General features: G+C 44.3%; 1 protein-coding gene across 1 annotated transcript; it reads left to right on the top strand.

Annotated features, from left to right (window-relative positions):
• The first annotated feature begins 215 nt into the window (after nt 1–215).
• LOC118513313 (protein eiger) lies at nt 216–17793 on the top strand. Its single transcript, XM_036058901.1, has 7 exons — nt 216–792; nt 2463–2558; nt 13895–14355; nt 14440–14599; nt 14753–14896; nt 15024–15281; nt 16944–17793. The coding sequence occupies exons 1-7, from the start codon at nt 634–636 to the stop codon at nt 17229–17231; spliced, it is 1566 nt and encodes a 521-aa protein (XP_035914794.1). The 5' UTR covers nt 216–633; the 3' UTR covers nt 17232–17793.
• The last annotated feature ends 2738 nt before the right edge of the window (nt 17794–20531 follow it).

Raw genomic sequence — 20531 nt, 5'->3', positions numbered from 1 at the left:
GAAAGATCAATTTACTGTAGAAACATGTCGACGGGAGATGATGCTGCATATCACGCACGTCTTTCCTTCGCGACCAAATGAGCTGCGCTGCGACCAAAGAGCAGGAGCGAACGATTGATCAAAAGAGCTTGAGAGAAGTGCGCTCCTAGAACGGGAGCGACCAACACGCAGCGACCGCGATCTTGATCTCAGTGCGAGCGAGCATTAAAAGATCATTTTTGTACCGCGTACCGTCCGGTCGCCACGTTCAGTTGCTAAACAGCGATCGAGCGCGTTGGAATGCGCAGCTAATTACTGCTGGCACCGTACATCGCGTACATCGCGTACATTGAGTGCAAATACTTATCACCCACCATTCCTTTCCATACAATCGGCCAGCGGTTTAAAGAAAAGAAAGAGGAGTTTTTTTTTCCCTCGAGAAGAAAGTGACGCACGGTGCTCGGTGGGTTTAGTGGAAATTGCGCAAAGTGCACGCTTCGAATTGAAGAACAACAAAACGTGACAGAACAAAGCGAACAAGAGTGTACGCGGATTTAATTAGTGGTGCCGAGTTGTTTTGTTTTGTGCGGCGCAAGTGTAGAAAAGGATCAAATTAAAGTTGCTTCCGTTTAAAAGAAACAAAACAACTCCGTCATGACGGCGGAAACGTTGAAACCGTTCCTCAATCTACCGAACGCGACGGCCAACGATCTGAAGGCGCACTGTGCGCAAAAGTCCACCGTAAAGCGAGGATTAGTTGCACTCGGATGCATTCTTGCGGCGGCACTGTGCTGTGGGCTCATCGGGGTGCAGGTAAGAATGAATGGGGGGATGTAAAGACAGTAGCCAATTACATCTTGGTTCCAGTATGTGTGTTTGTGTCTTCGCAAAGTGTACTTTGAAGAGATAAAAGGGCCGCGTCAATATGTAGTGGGCTTAAATGCTTCCGATGGCAGTTGTGCTCTAAGCGTGGTTTATCACTAAACTTATCGAAAAGCCGTATCAGAAAACTGACTCATGCCAGTGTTTTATGGCGTTTAGACATGTACAGAATAGTCACATACAGCAGCAAAGAGGCATTAAAGGGTTTAGCTTTACATCGAAACAGTTAAGACTTTATCAACCAATTACTTATATTTAAAGCCTGCCTTAACAGACGATCGTATATGTATTTCGATCTTGCTTTTCAAGTCTACATGAAAAAATATCGCCTATCGCATTACAGTCAGATTCCCAGAACTCTCTCTTGTAACAGAGAATTTCGCTCAACAACCAGGACAAAATGCTATTAAAAATACTCCATTCACCAAGTGAATGAAATAGAGATCAGACAAACCCTCTCAACGTCGTCCAAAGTCAAAGTCAACTTAGGACACAGTTTACTGTTTGCTGCAAAATTCGTCGAGCGACATATCCTTCTCCGAATCGTGACCAAAGTCGAACCTTATATCCTGGGTAAGGTCGACCGTTGCGTTGATCTGTTTCCTGGCGAGGCTCTTAATTGTGAGAGGACATCTCCGGTCCAAAGGTGCTTGAAAGAGTTTCGGTTCTTGAAGTTTTGACTTTCGAGGACGGGTCGTTCGGTCGAGTATCGGTTTCCTTGAAGGTTGTACGTCAATTTTCTTACAAAGGAAAGCTGTTTTGTGGCTGGACCATGAAGGTGCTCTAATTCCAGGTCATACTTACATCTAGTACAAAGTAATCACATTATTGCTGTTATTTTAGGATTTTTTTCACATTTTTAAAAGATGAATTAGTGAATTTTTCACACGTTTTTATGAGTATTATTACACCAGAGAGCTTGTTCATATATTATGAGTCCCTCACATAATTTACTTTATCTGATTAAACTCGTTATACGAGTTGGCGAAATATTAAAAAACTCAATCAATTTAAAAATATTTTGAAGTTAAAAAGCTAGGACGACAAGACCGAGGCTCAAATCCCATCCGGACCGTTCCCTTATAGTGAAGACTGACTATCCAAATACGTGGAAGCCATAAATGGCAGGCATGACCTATAACAGATCGTTAGGCCAATAAGAGAGAGAGAGAAAGATAGGAATAAAACAAAAAACCTAGCTTTGTAAACCACCGAGACTTAACAAAATTATTTAATGATAAAAAATAGCCAAAATGCTAAATGCCATATCATATCTTAAAATATGAACCAACAATTTGATAACTTATGAGGCAAATATTATTAGTTGACGCTCAAAGACCATAAGTTTTTAGAAATCTTATCCCCAAAGAAATGTCCCAAAATGGCTACCGCAATAAATCCAACCTCCAGCTCCTTCATCTTTCAGCATTGCATTCTTTCACTGCAATAAAAGCGCATTAATTTCATTTAAAAAGTGATCCACCATTACATTTCCTCCACACAGGATGTACCCATTCATCAGTCCCCCTTTAATGCGCGCTCTTCACTGACCTTGAGACCTTCTCACTCTCTCTCTCCCCCCTCCCCCTTCTCGTTCACAGATCTGGCATTTGAATAAGACGGCCATACTGCAACAGGAAGTCGATGACCTGAAGCTGCAACTGTATCTGCGTGCCCGCGAATTCACCGATTACGAGGCAAGTGCAAGTGCAAGACCATCCTCACTAACCATAAGCAATATTGTAGAGTCTTTCTTGCGGTCTTTTGGACCGTTTCCGTCCTAATGCAACCATACGCAAAATGGTGCTTTAATCAACTCCAAACTGAAAGCACTCCAAAACATTCCTTTTCTGCAAACGGGTACGGCTCGGTGCTCAATTCTCCAAATGAACACGGCTGCCGCCGTATCGTAACATGAGTCCGGCGAAACGGCGGCTAGCTGTGTGGCGCCCGCCTGTATGTAGCAGCTGTAGTCGGCGTGGGCGCGAGCTGATGTCCATTAAATTAAGCCTCTCCAAAATGTCATACCCCTGTACGGCACAGCGACACCGGACCGGATGATAATGTGTGCCGACGGGGTCCGACGAACGCCAGTCGAATCGCAGCGTGATCTATTTATGATGGGTTTAGTAGACGCTTGCAAGAACATCCAGACACTGGTCAGCCTGATCTGTCCGAGTGTCTGTAATGACTTGCACAAGTTTTTGTGCGACTCCTGTTTTTTTGTTGCTGTTCTCTGTCCTTTTTCGGACCAACAACTGTTTATCCGCTGGCAGTCTCTGGATATACACGCATAGTTTGGTGTTTGGTACGAAAATTCCCCAAATTCGGCATCATTGGGCTGCCGGCGTGAAATTGAATTTCCGTCCCATTCCTGCAACACCAAATTCGAACAATCGAAATCAAATGCTGTTCGGGTTCTGGGGGAGGGGACGCGCGATGATATCAAATTTCCTGCGGGATATATCGGCCGGTAGATCACTGCGGGTCACAATATCATCAAACCGTTCATTATGGGTGGCCATTCATTGGGAATGCCCAAACACTTCATGCGTCCAGCAGAAAATGGTTTTATGAACTGCACATGACAGTTTATGCTCCGTTGGCCGGCCGCCACACGCGTACGCTTTTATTTCCAACGGGTAGATAGCAAATTAATGCTTGCTAAATCATGCTTCTCGGAACACGTTCTGCCAACCTAGCCCACTTTGCTTGTTGTGATTGTGACCTCCGGACAGAAGCAGCCATACGTCATCGGAAGTGCTGTGTGTCATAATGTTTTCATCGAGCACACTACTCATCCGTTACGTGCCGAGAAGCTAGAAGTTGGTGGACAGGATATTTCTAGTTTTAATCTTCAAATAAATATAAGAACGGGATGTGGATCAAGGTAACGAGAAAAGTTTGGTAGGTTTTCCATTCCCGAATCCGAGTTGAAGGTCCGATCAAACAGAAATTTTGTCCTTGAAGGTGTGGAAAGTTGTAACGATTAATCATAAGTCCGAGCACGCATTTCGGTCAAGGTTTAATAACATTTTTAGTGGGACTTATGTAGTTACAATTTATCAACTAAACAGCTTAACAATTTTTGATTTTTTTATCCTTTCAGAACTCCAGAAAGATGAAGTTAAGTTCTTAGATAATTTGAATATCAGTAACGCTAAATCTTACACCAATAATCGACCCATTCCTGGACTTTGGTCAAAATCAAGTGAACAGTTCATTGATAGAACTGTACTCTGTCGCACTTTTACGCCACCGTTCAAGACGAATATGATTTTTTTCCACGAATTCTTCTGGATTAAAATTTGTATCAGCTAACATTCCAGCTCGATAAAAATATTCCCAATAATGCTTGATGGATAATTTACTAGTTATAATTAACACTAGTTTTGAGGGTGTTTCTGTTATGCTCGTAGAGTAATCTGACGCGTTCCATAGAGATATTTATATTTATATAACTTTTTTTTTCTTCAATTTTATGTACAGAAATGGACAAAAAGTAAGACCTTTTTATATTCAAATTTCAAACTACTGCTGTCGGTACTTCTACTAGCTATGAGCAAGTCAACATTTGTTAAAGGCATCCTCAACATCTTAAATTTCTATATCAATTTTTTTCATATAATTTAAAGATTAACAAAGCATGGAGTATGAGTAAAAAATACCTTAAAATAATTTGCAAATAATTGTGACCACACAAATCTTACTTTTTTTAATGACATGAATGAATTGATGAATGATTTTTGGTGAATCCTTTGGCACTCCAAGCTTTAAAGGTGTTGGCCTGCCATTTCTTGCAAAGAAGTCAGCTCTTTGTACGGGGAGACGGTCTGGAAGGCATTTAAACCCCGGAACCTGCATCGTTACTGCCTCTGCCACCGGACCGCCCCGATTTTTGCTGTTTTTTATCATATTTGTTGGCCACAAACAGATACTCAGAAGTCGACACCATCTGGAATCGATAAGCTTAATTTTACAATTTTCATAATTTTGGGGGTCTTAGTTTTTTGTCGGTCTTAGGGCCGCACGCAGGGCTGACTACTTTTCTACGGGTAACATTTAGTCACAGAAAGCCAGAAATGGCAGGCCTAGACCTCTCGAGGTTGTAGTGCCAAGGAAGAAGAAGAAGAAGTTTTTTGTCTATTACTATAAAAGTTTTGAATTTATTTTAATTTCCATTTCATGATTCAGGCAAATGGTTTTCCGTAATTAAAAATAAAAAATCCGTTAAATTGAAGGGTGCCGCAAATTTAGTTAAAAAAAAAAAGTAAAACCCCTTAAACTGTTTCCCCAACCTTAGGTGGAAATTAAACGGAAAATCTCAGCTGTAAATGCCTCAGACTCGTACCTCGAAGGTTCAAAAACACCTAATGCGGCTTGCAGTATAAAAATGTCACATTTACTATTAATTATGCCCGATTGATTATTTTCCAACCCATTACCAGAATCACATTCATCACATTTTATACAGTTCAATGTTAGATTGGGTTATAAGTGTAGCATATTGAACGATTCGAACGAACAGCAAACACAAACACGCATCCAATTCGTTACCGAATGCGCCAAACCGTCGTAACCAACGCGCCCTCTGTGTTCGCTACTGCACCAGCTAATTAAAATCCCTTTCTGCCCTTTGGAACACTGCAAACACCGTTCGCACCCAACCGTACACCCAATCCATTCCTCGCGGGCCGTCACTTATTTCTTGCTCAAACTGGATGTAACTAAAACGCGACCAGCGACCAACGCCAATTCGTACGGCGTTGCGTTTTGTGCAAAGTGCAACGTCCCATTTGCACCGAACAATCGTTCTACCGAACGGTCCAGTCTATTTCTGTGCCCGCTGCACGGTGCATTTGGTCGCCACCGGCACACATTTTATGGTGTAAATTTTCCATTTTCCTACCGTCCAAAAGTTGTTACTTTACGGAGCGGGGGGGAAAGAAAAAACCTTTCGTCGATCACAACCTGTCGATCATCGACCATTAGCACTAACTAGCAACAAGGATCCCATCTTCTTCCCCCCCCCCCCCCTCCCCTCTGGGTGTCAGATGTAATGGGTGTCCCGAAACAGAAACATTTGTGCCTCCCACCACCGGTTTTTTTTTTTCGAGGGCGATTTAATGGTCCAACCCACCCACACATAATAATTGCCAGCGGACAGAAGAAAACGCCGGCCTGATTTGCGTCACCGTGTGACGTTTTCCTTGCGCTGATGCGCGCTTGTCCTTGACTTTGACCATTTCTAGCGGGAGGGTTTTTCTTGCTGTAGCACCGGGATGGGTTTTTAATTGCTTCTCGGTGCAACCGAATTTTCACACTGGCAGTTGAGATATTAATATGTTTCCCTTTATTGAGTTGTTTTTGTTTTTAGTAAAAAGGATTCAATTTCCATTTTTTAAAAACAATTATCTTCAAATACACATAATTGCTTTCATTGGGGTTGTAAGATAGCTTTATCTTATGAAAGATACTGGGAGAAGCATTCTGAGCACGGTCATCCACATACCCTTAGCTGTCGGCTAATCCGACGTCATCCGAGAATGGAAATGGCTAGAAATTGCCAAACACCGCTATCTTGCTTACTGGGCGCCTGATGGTCAATACGACCTTTCCCCCGGTACTGATCTGCTTTCCTCCTCCTCCTCCTCTCTATCTCTCCATCTTCCGAAAGCTGTACCAAGAAAACGCATTAAACCAGCCTTTGATCTGTCACAGCCTTTAGGCAACACCGACGGGACAGACGGTCTCGCAACGAAGTAACCAAGGCCGGCGCAACCAATCGTGCCAGAGTGCAGCCAGAGAGTTTGTTGATTGTCGTTATTGACAGCTCGTTTGTACGTTGATTCGTTCCGGTGCCGGGCTTTAGGGACAGTTCGATCGATGTGCTATCAGGCCGAGCCATACGTACACCGAGCGGAACCGAATAATGAACCGCAAACAGCGGGACTCGTTCGAGTGTCATACACAGGACCCATCGAGAGGGAGAGCGAGAGAGAGAGACAGTCACCGAGCGGGCCCGGATAGTGCGTAAGAATGTTCTGCACTTTAGCATGTGCGTTATGGGGGGGTTTTTGGGCCTGGCCGGTCTGTAGTTGCTCGTCAGCCGTGATTAATTTATCTGCCCCTAGTTTGACATTTATCTAGTGCACTTTGAGCCGGCTTGAGGGTTTAGTTGATTTGAGAGTCGTATGAATATTTCTTGGCAGGCACATATTCGTTTTTACCGAATATCGTGCCTTGAAATCAGTGTTTTTGACGAAAAGTTAAATTATATTTCGTTTTTAACTTCAGATTTTTAATTTATTAGTTTGGGGAAAAAATCGCGGGTCATAATAAATGGTAATACCTATTGCTTACTATTTTTTCCTATTATTAATGGCTCAAGTAAAACATTTCTATAAAATTAATTAAAATTTTCTTAAAATTAAATCATTTCTCTGTATCAAAAATTGTCCCATTCAATGGGTTTCGAAATGATCTGTTTAACATTTAAAATCCATCCCGCATTAGTTTTGTCCATTTGTCCCCAGTAGAAGGACGCAACCCAAACAATAAGCTCGTGAGCGGTGACTTATGCGCCAGAATGCGACGGCTCAGCTGATCATAATTCATCATAGCTAGATTGCTATTGAAAGCCGGGCACACTTTAGGTCACTGGGTTGATCGGAACACGCGGCCAAATATGGTCCGTCCGAAGACCATTGGAAGCGGACTTCCTACAGTCTGTCGACTTGTGTTTGAACAGGTACCAACGGTTATGGCATTGATTTATAACGCTTCCCATGTCTTCTGCTCTCATGCGCGGGTCTAATCATGTACCGAAAGGCATGAGATTTGCCGCTTGGAAGAGAACGGAGACACACAGAAGAATGAAAACAAGCAACACAATACAACTGTGACCACGAAACCAAGTCGCCCGTCGCAGCGAGCATATCGGCGCCATTCACAGATCCGATGCGACTGCAAACGTGACACGGCGGGCCTTGCTCTTGAATGGTTTTTCGATTGCGGCTCAAAGATAGCGTCGGTAAGGCGTGAAATTATTGACACTCGACTCGTTCTATACGCTCGCCAGGCGGACGATTGGACACGTATCTGACACGCAAGCATTATCACTCGTTTGCCACCTTGTCTTGTCTCTGTTAATCATCATCATCCCGGTCGTTTAGGGGCTGGCCACCATAAACAACCGAATTCTCGGGAACGCACTAAACATATCCTCATAATCCTTCCGTACTCGATCTGGCGCTCGATCCTGGTATGCAGGGGTGTGTTGAACCGATGTAAACATTCTCATCAACAAAACCCCATCGGATGCGATCTATTTTCAATAACGCGATCTATCGGCCGTCCCCCGACCAAGTGGGTTGTTTATCGTGTTTGCCACACGCATCCATAAACCAGGTTGTTGTACTCCCTGGGTAAGAGTATGGGTGCGTGTTTTTATTAATGTTTATTTTTATCCTCCGACGCCCTGCACGTACGATTGAAGCCGGGATGAAATTATGAATGATTTGTAGCTATTTTTATCTCAAATGTGATTCAGAAGAAAGAAAGATAGAGAGCAAGAAAGCGAAAGAAATTCAAATAACAAGATCATTCCCCGCGATTGGCGTTGACCACTGAGGGAGGTTTGTGTGCCTTCAACGGCGATCGACGTTGATCTGGTTGTTACGTTCGTGTCTCTCGAGCGATCGGCGACGCAGCCACTGCAACGGCGGCAATGTTCCATTAATTCAAACAATTTAATTTAATTGATCACATTGCACGCATATTGCACGGGAGTCATCCCATCGGTGCACTGGACCCTCTTATAGGCCAGAAAGCACTACAGATGCCACGGTACGATGATGATTAACACTCGCACCCCAGCTGGCAACATCTGCATCTGTTGCATCCACGTACCGGGGTAACCGTTGGCGATCGATGGACGCTTGGCATCTCGCCACACAGCTACAGTGATGCTGCTGCTCACACATAAATAACGCTCGGGCGCCACTCGGGTGACAAGTTGCGATTCGTAAACAAATTTGTGGTCCGTTCGACGAAAAAAAAAACGCCGCACGCAACCAGAAGGTTGTTTTTCGACGCAAAAACATGCGAAAGACCGCGCAGAAAACCAACGGTAACTGACATAAGGATAAATGTTCAAACTCCCAAACGTGTACCGGTAACCATGGTGACCATCAACTCCACTGCTCTACCAACGAACAATCTAGTTATCAAAAACAGAACGGAACGTCATGCGACATTCCTCTGAGCAAGTGATCGAATGCTTGTAGAAGCGACATTTCTTCTTGGTGCAAGAACCAGGCAAGCTAAGCTAACCTTCCTTTTCCGTTAGGCAGTACTCCATACTGCAAAAAATGCGACCCGCTCTTACCCGATCAAACCCTCCTCTGCACCAACTAATGAAATGAACAGCCCGACAGCAATGGGGAACATTAAACGGGGAGATTTATCGTTCCTTTATCCGCTTTTCATATACCGCCCGCCCGCTTCAAAATCGCATCGTTTTTTTGTCCCTAATGGTGAAGTAAGGACTTTGATGTCTTATTTTTAAACTGTTGTAGCAAACTTTGTTCGGGCGCGTGTTGGTAGCGTCCGACTGGCCAGAAGGAAGTTGTTGACGTTGGTCAATGGCTGTCGTGCTCCATCTCTTCCACTGCATAAGATAGTGGGAAAGGAACGGCCCCAAAATTGATGATCATAGCCGCTTTGTTTGAAGATTTTTTAATTTTTATGTTAATTTTTATTCGAGCCATTTCTTCCACGGGACAGCATTTGCCAGCAGCGGCAGGGTCAGCCCCGTCAGTGTCGAGGCGCGAGTCGAGGACTGACTCGTTGACGGTTAAGTTATTACTGATGCTGTGACTGGGTCAGTCTTCTTTTTTTTGCTCTCTTTTCTAAATGGTAACGCGATCAAGGGTCGATCGTGAAACTATCGTTGTTGATGGTAAACGAGAAACAAAACACTACACACCGAATGATGGACACCAGTAAACATAGAGCGCGCAGTATCGTAAACACCAAGCACACGATATGTTGCTGTATGTTGTGCATAAATTTGTCCACTAAAGAGCGACAGACGAGTGACTGAGTATGAGTGACCGTAAATAAGGATGTCAGAATAGTTTGTTTTAAAGTTTTCGATATGCGTGTGACTCACGGGGTGTAATTGATGATTTTTTTTACATTCGGTCCTGAGCCTGACCATCAACCGGTGCTGCTTAATGGATGTTGACAGGAGCAGCATTTACGATCAAATTTATTTAAAACTTAATTTTGTTTCCAATTTAAAAAAAAATCACCGTTTCGGAGCCAGCTCCAGAAGATGCGTCAAATGCGGTCGATCAAACTTAGCAGATGAAATTACCATCGGAGCACCATCGGACATCACTGCAAAGTTTTTGGCCCAATTTTATAGCAGAAATTGGTAGCGTAATCGGATTGGCAATACTTCATCTGAGGAACTATACAAAGAAGTCTAAACTTTTTCTACAGTGGCAAATAATTTCATTCCACCGTTCATTAGAACTACAGTGACGGACAAAAAAAATAAGAGTAGCATCGAATCCGGCATTCAAACTATTGGCTATGATGTAAAATGTAAAATGTAACATTCAATTCAATCAAGCAATTGTGTTTTTTTATGAAAAAATATCCAAATCTATAAAATTTTGCTGATATTTTAAATGTTATATATAATTTTATTTTATTAATTTTATCTATTTTTTATGAAAAGATCAAATCCAAATATTAAAAATAATCGTATTTTACCCCTAAAAGCAAGCTGTATCGAAGGGAGCCAAAAACCGCGTAGTAATAATAATAAAAAAATACATGGACTTTCTTTGGCTAATTTTATTTCTTAAATAAAAACAAAAAACTTAAAGCCATTCCTATAGCAGAGAACCATAGGTTCCGTTGGTGATTGAAGCCATGCAAACTGGAGGAATTTAGCATGAGTCATTTTTTTATTAAAGTGTGTGTAAAATTATATATTTTTTTTCAAAATGTTTGTTTCATCAATTTTTACTGCTTACCGGAATATTCACTTTAGCTTCTTTTATGCTGATAAAAACAGGTGTCGGTATAATTTTGCTAGGGACTGTATTAGTGACTTCTCTATTTCCAGTGTATAATCTAGATTTCTTTATGTGCCATTGGCCTGTGTTGCCTGAAATGTTGACTGAATGTTCACTTGTCTATAAAAAAAAACCGCTCGATTTATCAGACAGATGCAAGCGTTCTCATCATAATTTATCGTAAGCCGTGCCTTTGAATTATTGAAATTCAATCTGTCTCCTCGAAACGATCATTCCAAGCAATAGCAAACATTCCATTTTAATTAAGAAAACATACTGTAAAGGCTTCCTTAAACCAGCATTGAATGTCCTGTAAACGAAATACTCCATCAACTATTTTTAGATTAATTAACCACCACAAAGCTACTAAGCGAGCGCAACTGCCCCTTTTTATGCCATACATTCAGCTCAAGCAGGACAATCAATTAAAATTCTTGTCTCGATCAAATGTGCCATCTGCCATTATCTGCTGTCCCAAAAACGAAAAAAAAAATCAACACCGACTCAACCGCGTCCAAAGCCCATCAACGTTCAAGTGTTCCAAATAGTTTCGCATCCCCGCAACCCGGGGATGGCGCCAGAGCACTCGGCATCGGCTGCAAACCACCATTAAAAGAGTGTTCGTTCTACATTAAACCTTTTGCCCCATTCGCCTCGTCCGTTCCAGCCAGTCTAGCGCGAAATTCCTTATTTACGATCCATTCAGATCAGGCGAGAGTGTTGTTGCGAACGAAACACCCGCACCATGCGGAAACCATACGTCGTCTAATTTGATCTTATGCTTCGAACTTGAGCTTCCTGCTACTGGGAACCAACTCGAGTACCAACTCGATAGGAAACAACACACCCTTTCCTGTATGTCGCCCCTCTTCGATCCCTACTCCAGGTTCGGTTCTGTACCTAGCGGACGGTCGTGCAAATGGAGAATTTTTGGGTCAGCATAGTTTGCCAAACAGCCACCCCCGTTGAGTTCATTAAACGGTAGCAGGTGGTTATGGTTAGGGAACCGGCTAAATACTTTCCCCTTCTTGAACTTCGCGTTGCGGGACGATATTTTTAGCCAAAGTTCTCATTAATTCCCGGTCCGGTCTTTGTAGTTTCGATCTCGATCGTCCATCGTGAATTGATTGCCGGCGAGGATGGCACGTTGGGCAGGTCACCGAACCGCGGCCAACAGTATGACGCAGGTTTTACAGCCACAGATGCCGCTTCTTCCGAAAACGGTGGCTTTTTGTTTTATTTTTTCCGAAAACATTTTTTAATTTGCACCACAATCAGCGAGCACATGATTAATGTTTCGGGAGGGTAGAATCGAACGGCCTACCTGGTGCCCACTGCCCTAGGAGAAAATGCTTCTCGCAGGATGTTTATGAAAGGCGGGGGAAAAAATTAAACTCTACCGAGTGAATTAATGTCGCGAGGTGTCATTTATCACCGGCCGCTAATACACACTTTCCCGCCCAAGAATGATCTACACTCGCCCGCGAATGATGTATGCTGTTGATGTGCAAATGAAGGAGAGAAACTCGGGACTCGCACCCGGCTCTGTCAGAGCCAACGAAAGTGATGACCATGTCCTCAAGGTGTGCTGGGCCGGGACACACCAGCACCATATGCTATGTGATTCGGAAGGTTAAAACTCTTCCTCTTCGCAGACCGGTGTCTGTCTACCTTGAATTTGCCGTGTGCTGACGTACATTCCGTACGGGGTTTTCGTTGTGTTTCAAACCAAAAATTGGTAAAATAGTTGCCCAACCACATCGCGCGTAATGCGCCGAGAAGATTGATGGCAGTGTTAAAATCTTAAAATTATTCCCATACCGACCAGGCTTTCCACCGGTTGGGTCGGTTATTTATTGTACGAAGCGTGATCAAGTTTCCGACTCTAAATATACACACAGCAAATGGTGTTTGAAGTGTGTATTTGATAAGCGGCGCATTAATCAAGCTAGTGTTTGAAATAGTTAACAAATTTGTTGTGTGTTGTTCACCTTAAAAAATAGTTTTTAACCGATTTGCTATGCAATGGCCATGAGTCCTCGTGATTTAATAATCTATCAAGCATCTCTTGTACCATTTGGCTCATATGTACATTCAAGATTTCACAGAATTCTCTTATAGGAGAGTCTTATAGGACAAAGCCAAAGCCACGAGAGGCTTCAAGGCAGAACGCCTTTCGCTTGAACAAAGAACAGAGAATCGCCAGAGTTCAAACTGTAAGGAAGATTCTGAACAAGGCAGCCGCTATTTTACAAAATCCATTCCATTCGAAGCAGTCCATGACTTATCAGTTGGCGATTGCTCAGACTCAAAATTCGATGCTGCGTCGCGTAGTCGATAGACTGCAAACTTTAACCAAAAGACATTTTCCAATCACTTTGTGGCCGAATAGAAGGATCAATTGATCACTTATGCCTCTTAAGAGCTGAAAGAATGCGAATTATTGGGTACGACAGCCACAGTTAGGGCGCCAACTAACTATCGCCGGATCGTCTAGGAAAAATTGACAATATCTGTTTGTAGGTATGCTTCAAGCTCGAAGAATTAGTCCAAAAATCCATCTCTAGTAATTATTTAGTAATTATGTTATGCTCTAGAATCTAATTCTTCTACCCCAAAACAAAACGCAAAGACAATGCAAAAATCCTTCCCGAATTGCCTTTTGAAAGACAAAACAAGAAAAAAGGGGATTAATCCAACAACCCACACTTTGGCGTGGGAAGGCTTTTCTTCCTTGTTTCGGAAGACCTAATGAAACAAAAAAAGGATTTCGAAGTGCCGGACGGTCAAACGGATTTTGGGGGAAACTTTTAATGAACTCACCACTAATGGACACCTATTTGGGGTACTTCATGCCACTTTAATCCGTTGCCTCTCTCAAGAAAACTCAGTATAGTCATTATATCTTACTTATCTGCCTCACTCACCGTTTTTTCCAGTTCGACAACGAGCTGTTCGACAGTCCGGACGAGTACGTTTACGAACCGGAGGACCTAGACCCGGACGTGTCCGACGATGGGCACCGCGAACAGGAAACGAACGAAAGCGGCCTATCCAGCAGCGGTATGCAGGGCGAAGACTTGGAGCTGGACGATAGCGAGGAAAAGGAAAACCTTGGCATCGAGGATCTGCGGGAAACGAACGACGACGACGACGACGGCGACGATATTATCATTGACGACCGGGTGGACATCAGTGTGCCGGCCGGTGGTAAGCGTCGGGCCCGTTCCATTTCCGGTGTTACCCGGCAGGGTGTGCCGATTGTCGATGAACCGTACGTCCCGAGGCGGAACCGTACCCGGCATCCGCACCGGATCTTTGAGCAACTGCGTCAGCGGCCGGAAGAGCTGGTCACACCACCAACGTCGGCCGAGATGTTCCGGTGGGATGTGGACAGTCGGTAAGTGCGAGACAGCGACTGTGACGCGGTGTACCGGCGGAGCTTACAATGTCTTGACCGGTTTTGCCTTGTTTCTATTTGCAGCAAAACCTCCCATACAGCCGCCCGTCATCAGTCGTACGGTTCTATCAGCATCAGACCGTACCAGCATGAGGCGCACAGCCTTCGAGAACATCACAGCACCACACCGATGCCTGTGGCGTACCGTTCGCATGGGGGCGTAAGACATCACTCACGCAACGAGGTATTATGGGCCGTTTGATGCTGCCTTGCACATTCATTTTAATAATATTAATGCAACATTCAACGACCCCGTTTTCTGCGCCGAAGAATAATCCATTTCCCCTGCGGTGGAAATGGAATGCATAACATCGCGTAATCATGTTCTCCGCTTTAGCTCCACGCAGGCAATCCCACCAAACCACCGGCACAAATACTGAACCGAATGAGCCGCGTCCAGGCAACGGGCGACAGCATGCGAAAGCAGCTCCAGCAAACGCAACGATTCCCCAAGGTGGTTGGCAATCCTGGAACGCAGAAGGTGAGTCCGGATCGGTTACTACCGAGAAGGGGGCCTCGGTTACATTGTTACCAGCCGCTCGGTTTTGACCTCGTCGTTCACCCCGTTCACTCACACATCCGCCTTTCCGCCCTTCTACACTCCTCAGGAAATCGTAATGGCACCGGAATCACGCGTTCGTTTGCGTCAGCGTAAGGGCGGAGCCGTACAGCCGGCCGAACCCGTGGCCAAAGGTGTGCATCTGGTGGAGCTCAGCACCACGGACGCCGTCCATAGTGACTCCCGCTACCAGGAATGGAGTGCGAACGACAACGCGAGCAAACAGGCCCTCCAGTCGTCCTCGTTCGCGTTCGACGGTGAGCGGCTTACCGTTAACGAGCCCGGTCTGTACTACGTGTATGCGCAGGTAAGTTGAAATATGATGCAGCTGCTGATTTGGGGGGGGAGAGGGTGGGGGGGGGGACGGGAAACGATTCCTCGAAGTGGCAGGACATTCAACCTTTTCGAAACCTTTCAAGAAACTGGACCGGGGCACTGTGAGATAAGGATTGGTAGTGGAAGCTGTTTTTTTTTCTCTCCACTATCCAAAAATAAAAACACCCATCTCGGTGCGTCGATTGAAGCCATTCCGTCCATGGGGGGGGGTGTCTAGGAAAATTCACTGGAAATGTGGGTACGAATGGGTGAAATATGCTCTTTTTCGCAAACAAACCACAGCGTTCGGTTGTTTTGGGTTCCGGGAAGGTGCAAATTGTATTTTGATGTAACCAATTTCCTCCTCTTGTGCCAAGGCTGCGAAAACAATCGGTCATCATTAGACATCAGTTATGCTTTTGCAGGCACTTTTGTTTAATGTACGGCAAGTGGGCGAAATTCGCTTCTTGATTTGCAATTTGTGTTTAGATTATGTGGTTGATTCGAGAAGTTGGGCTCAATATGGCACTTTATTATCGGCACGATTAGTAGAGATTGGCAGCAAAGCTTTAGCAAAAGAGTCTTAAGATTGATGGCGGATTCAAACTCAAAATGGGTGACTGTTGACACCACACGACAAGGCTCTTTAGATGATAAAGCTTCTGGCAGGAGGAAGCTTCTCTCGCCACAAGGTCCCTTATTAGATTAGCATTTAACTTTAGCCTTGACTTTAAAAGATAACTAGCTATGGTTTGGCATCGATGATTCTTGGACAGTCCTTTTGGTGGATTTGATCTAAAAATCAAGGCTCCTTGAAAGACTGCAAGGTCTCTTAGCAGTAGAAGCAATGTCTGACGCTATGTCTTTAGGTAGAACAAGCCGCTAGGACGCCGAGAACTTTTCATCTAATCGATTACTTCACAAACCGACCCCTTTGGCAAATGTGACATGGAAAGCGAGTCTTTTTGGTCAACTGCAAAGGCCTGTTCGATTATCTGAGGTCTTAGTAGAAGAGCCCCTTTGGACTTCAAAGCCTCTTTGTAGACAAGGTCTTTATGATGAAAAGAGATCTTGGATGGCGAGGATGCTTATACTACAAGATCTTTCGATTTTAAGGGCGAGGCCCCCTAGGTAGACTACGAAGTCTATAGGCAGTCGAAACAATTCAGAAGACGATGTCTCTTGTTGAACCAAGGCACTTAGTCACCATGGCCTTTTTGACTACGTGATTTCTTAGTAGTTGAAGATCCTCCAACTTCTGGGCTCTTGGCAGACAAGGTCTTTTGGATGACTAGGATGACTTGGACGATGAGGATGCATCGAATTAGAGGTCGTTTGGTAGTTGCGCCTTGGAAAATGAGGCTCCTTTGTGATGAGGTTTCTTACCAGCAAAGGGCCATTTAGACAATGATTCGTAATAAAATAGGTCACTTGGGCAACGAGGCCTCTTAAACTAGGCGATCTCTCAGAAGACAGGGACTTTGACTCCTTGGACTTCAAAGTCTGTTATTGATGATAAGGTCTCGAACGACCCGTTCCTTTTCGAAGAAGAGGTCCTAAAGGCACTTGGCATTATTTTATGACAATTATTATTCAATAAGTTATCTACTATTAATTTTACTAACCGATTTAATTTCTATTCACCACCTCCCAGGTAACGTACAGCAACGAGTTTGAAGCGAACGGCTACAAGGTGCTGATCAACGGCCGGAAGCACCTTTCCTGCACCGTCAACACGGCGCAACAGGGCGAAAACACCAACACCTGCTTCACGGCGGGCCTGGCCGAGATTGCCCACGCCGGCACAACGATCGCGGTCGAGGACGTGGCCCACGGCCGGCAGCACGTCATGTATCCGGAGAAGACGTTCTTTGGTGCGTTTAAACTTGGCCGCCTAGCAGCACCGACCGTGACCCATCGTAGGGCACGCAAGGTGGCTTAAACCGCCGGTGGCGAGCTTTCATTCAAGAAGAAAAATGTATTTCGGCACGAGTACCTGTGTGTTTGAGGGAGAGAGAGAGGGAGCTGAAGGGAGATTGAGGTCGATGGAACCGAATGGAGCCCGATTATGGCCGATATTCTATTATACCTTGCTGTGGTGTCCCCTGTGTAACGTACGCTGCAATCTAGCGCATGTATTTATCAATGTATTTATTTTCACCCTCTCCGTTTTCTTTGTATATGCGTTTGTGTGCCTGAGTGTTAGCGTGTTTTACTGAATACTAAAATCCATACAATTAAGCAATATTAAGTGGAGTATCAAATACAACAATCATTGCATTGTATCACTATCTTGCTGCAGTCGCGACGAGTCTAACGATTTTTGCTCTTGCAACCAATAACCGATTCAAATCGTTCGTGGTACGGAAATGGTTTGTGATAATGTTTACGGCACGTGCTTCCGTGCCTGCTAGAAGTAGCAGCAACCTAACAAAACCATAGTACGGGCAAACTTTTTTTCTCTGTGCTGCAAAAATAAAGATGTACCATTGCGGAAGCCCGAAGGAATGTGGCACTCGAACATCAATCGCCCGCTGAAAGAAAGGATAACGAGGCAGGATAACGATACCTACCGGGGTCCGGGAGTGAACGAACAAAAATTTGATTCGTTTGATTCCGGCTCGTTGCGTCCGTCTGTCGTTTAGGAAAGTTTTTCACATTCCACCACGTCAAGAATCCCAAAGACAGTACCAGGCAAGGCAAGTCAAGCGAGCTATAAAGGCGACGTGATGACATGAACATGAGATGGATGGAATCGACCGGAAGGAATGCGTTCTGCGGATCAGTAGCGTGGCACATGCTCATCTTAAACCCCGTTCAAAGGCGCGTGTCGGCGCGCTGTCGAGTGTGAAGTTTTGGATCATTTTCAAAGGTGTCAACGACACCCGGGCGCTCGTTAATCGCCAGGCAGCGAGCCGACAATTCGTCCGACCAACGTGGTTCGATAATCGATTCATCTCATCAAGGAAGTCCTTCAAGAAGATCGGGATCGAATGTTTAAATTCTATTATTACTTCATTCGAACACCCCTAGCCCAAGGGGAAGGATAATAATAGAGTGTCCCCACCGTGTCTGAAGGTGGCTGAAGAAAGGAAACCGAACCGAAATTCTTTCTCCCTATTTACCACACGTCCAACGATCCTAGGCGAGGCGTGCCCGAAGTGGCATATTTTGTCGTACCGTACGTGGTTTCCCTTTCTTTCTTTTTTGAGGAAGGTTTTCCTCGGTATGATTATCATACGGCCCGGCCCACGCATCGTGCTGACGTTGGCTGAAATAATAAAAACGAGCACAAGTGTAGCTACCCGGGAAAGCTTCATCATGCTTCGATGCGACACGACCGACCTGGGTTTGAAAAAGAGCTGTGTCTCATGCCATGTTCTTGTTGCATTTCGCCTTTTGTTTTCTGTTACAACGGGAGAAAATGAAGCGCTAAAAGACGTTTCGAAGAAGAAGGAAATTCGCTCATAACCGTCCGACACGAGACAGGCCGGGCTGTAAATTGGAGAAGCTAAGAGCTTTTCCTCACGGGTAGTAAGCTCGAGTTTTTTTTTTTTTTGTTTTTTGTTGATGGATCGGTCGTAATATTTCACACAGGGATGTTATCCCTTACCCGGATATGGGTGTGTGGGAGGATTTTTTTTTTCGAAATAAACCCCGAAGAATGGGTTTCATCCTGCTGCACGGAGTCGGACGGATTGAAGCGCGAATGCGAATTGGTATGTGAGAGTAGAAAAATGAAATGCTCGAGAAGGATTATGTGGATATTGCTTTCCATGCTTTGCTTTTATGTTTGTATGAGTTTTTTTCATCGTCTTTTTCGTTCGCTCAATCCCAAAATCATCCAACGGAAAGCTTTCGGGGAGTCTTTGGAACAGCAACAAGCGGAACACGTTGTTGCAATTTGCAAGAAGGATACAAAGTTGTAGAGGAATCCTCTTTTTTGTTAATTTTTGTGTGATTTTTCACGCTATGGTTGAAGTTATGTTGCTGCAATCAATCGGCAAAACGGTAAGTAATACGGCAATAAAATATTGCGAAATCTAACCTGCAAATAAAAAAGTGAGTTTAAATCCCAGAAGGATTACTTTCCCCCTAATTCGTCTCACTTAAATCATTATCCTTAAAATAAAACCATTTTTTCAAGAAGCAAAATATGCTATTAACGCATTCGAGAAATTTGGTTTATGCCACTTTTTTGTTTCGAAAGCTCACCTTCATATGCCAACCGAATGAAAAGGCCTAAAAGGAACAGTTGCTATGGTTTCTATCCCTACCTAGATCCTACTGTCGACCCCATTTGGCTGAAATATTAGTCCCAAAATGAAAAAGCTTTCGCGTTTCCATGGCAATACGAACATGGAAATCGAACGGAGAAGGATTATCAATTTTGAGAAACACTGAAACAAATCGTTCGTCTAGAATAATCTGGCTTCGTCCAAAAAAAAGGAAGAGACTTTAAGTGAGAAAATTGTGGGCATTTATCTAAAACCTGAAATGCTTTCTATAGCTTCCTGGTCATCCCCAATTGCTGCTTCTATTTTTTCCCCACCCTCCCAAAACGATTCCTCCACTGACCACAGTGCGTAACACTTAGCGAAACTTAACGCCCAGTGTCAAAAGCTATTCGGTCGTGCGTCCTTGCGTCCGTGTGAGGGCAATTTTTCAACACCACTGCTCAGTCGGACAGCATTAACGCACACGCTATCCTCCCAACCGGAACAGGAACAACAGCTTACCACACACGGACACTCTCGCATTCCTCCGTGTGTCCGGTCGAAGATTAATTGCCGCGGCTGAAGAAACGCCCTAGGAAGCTACTCGAAGCTCGAGTGTGTTGCTATTATTGATTTCACTTCAACGGACGGAAGTGACCATTACGGTCCTGTTCGGTCGGCATAATATTAGACCTTCAAAGTGGGTTTTTTTTTTTTCTCTTGTAATGGGATGTGTCTCTATGTTCTGCAGAATCCGAACGGCACTGAATGTAATTTCGCGTGGATAAATATGGATGAGCTTGGGACGGACTTGTGCCCACTACACGGGCAGAGACTTCATGAAATTTCGATTCGAAAATCGATAGTAAACATAAAGCTGCGATCTGCTCGAGGATCCACCATTGGTCCGGGGTATTGATACCTATGTGCTAAAAATCGAGACAGCCCTCAGCTAATTAACGAATGGGTCAAAAATAGCTTCCAACACTTCCGAAAATATGTCACCAGAAATAGCCAAAGCACTG

The sequence above is a fragment of the Anopheles stephensi genome, chromosome 3 (genome assembly GCF_013141755.1).
Source record: "Anopheles stephensi strain Indian chromosome 3, UCI_ANSTEP_V1.0, whole genome shotgun sequence".
Taxonomy (NCBI): domain Eukaryota; kingdom Metazoa; phylum Arthropoda; class Insecta; order Diptera; family Culicidae; genus Anopheles; species Anopheles stephensi.
Note: the sequence above shows the minus strand (reverse complement) of the source record. Positions and strands in the feature narration are given on the sequence as shown.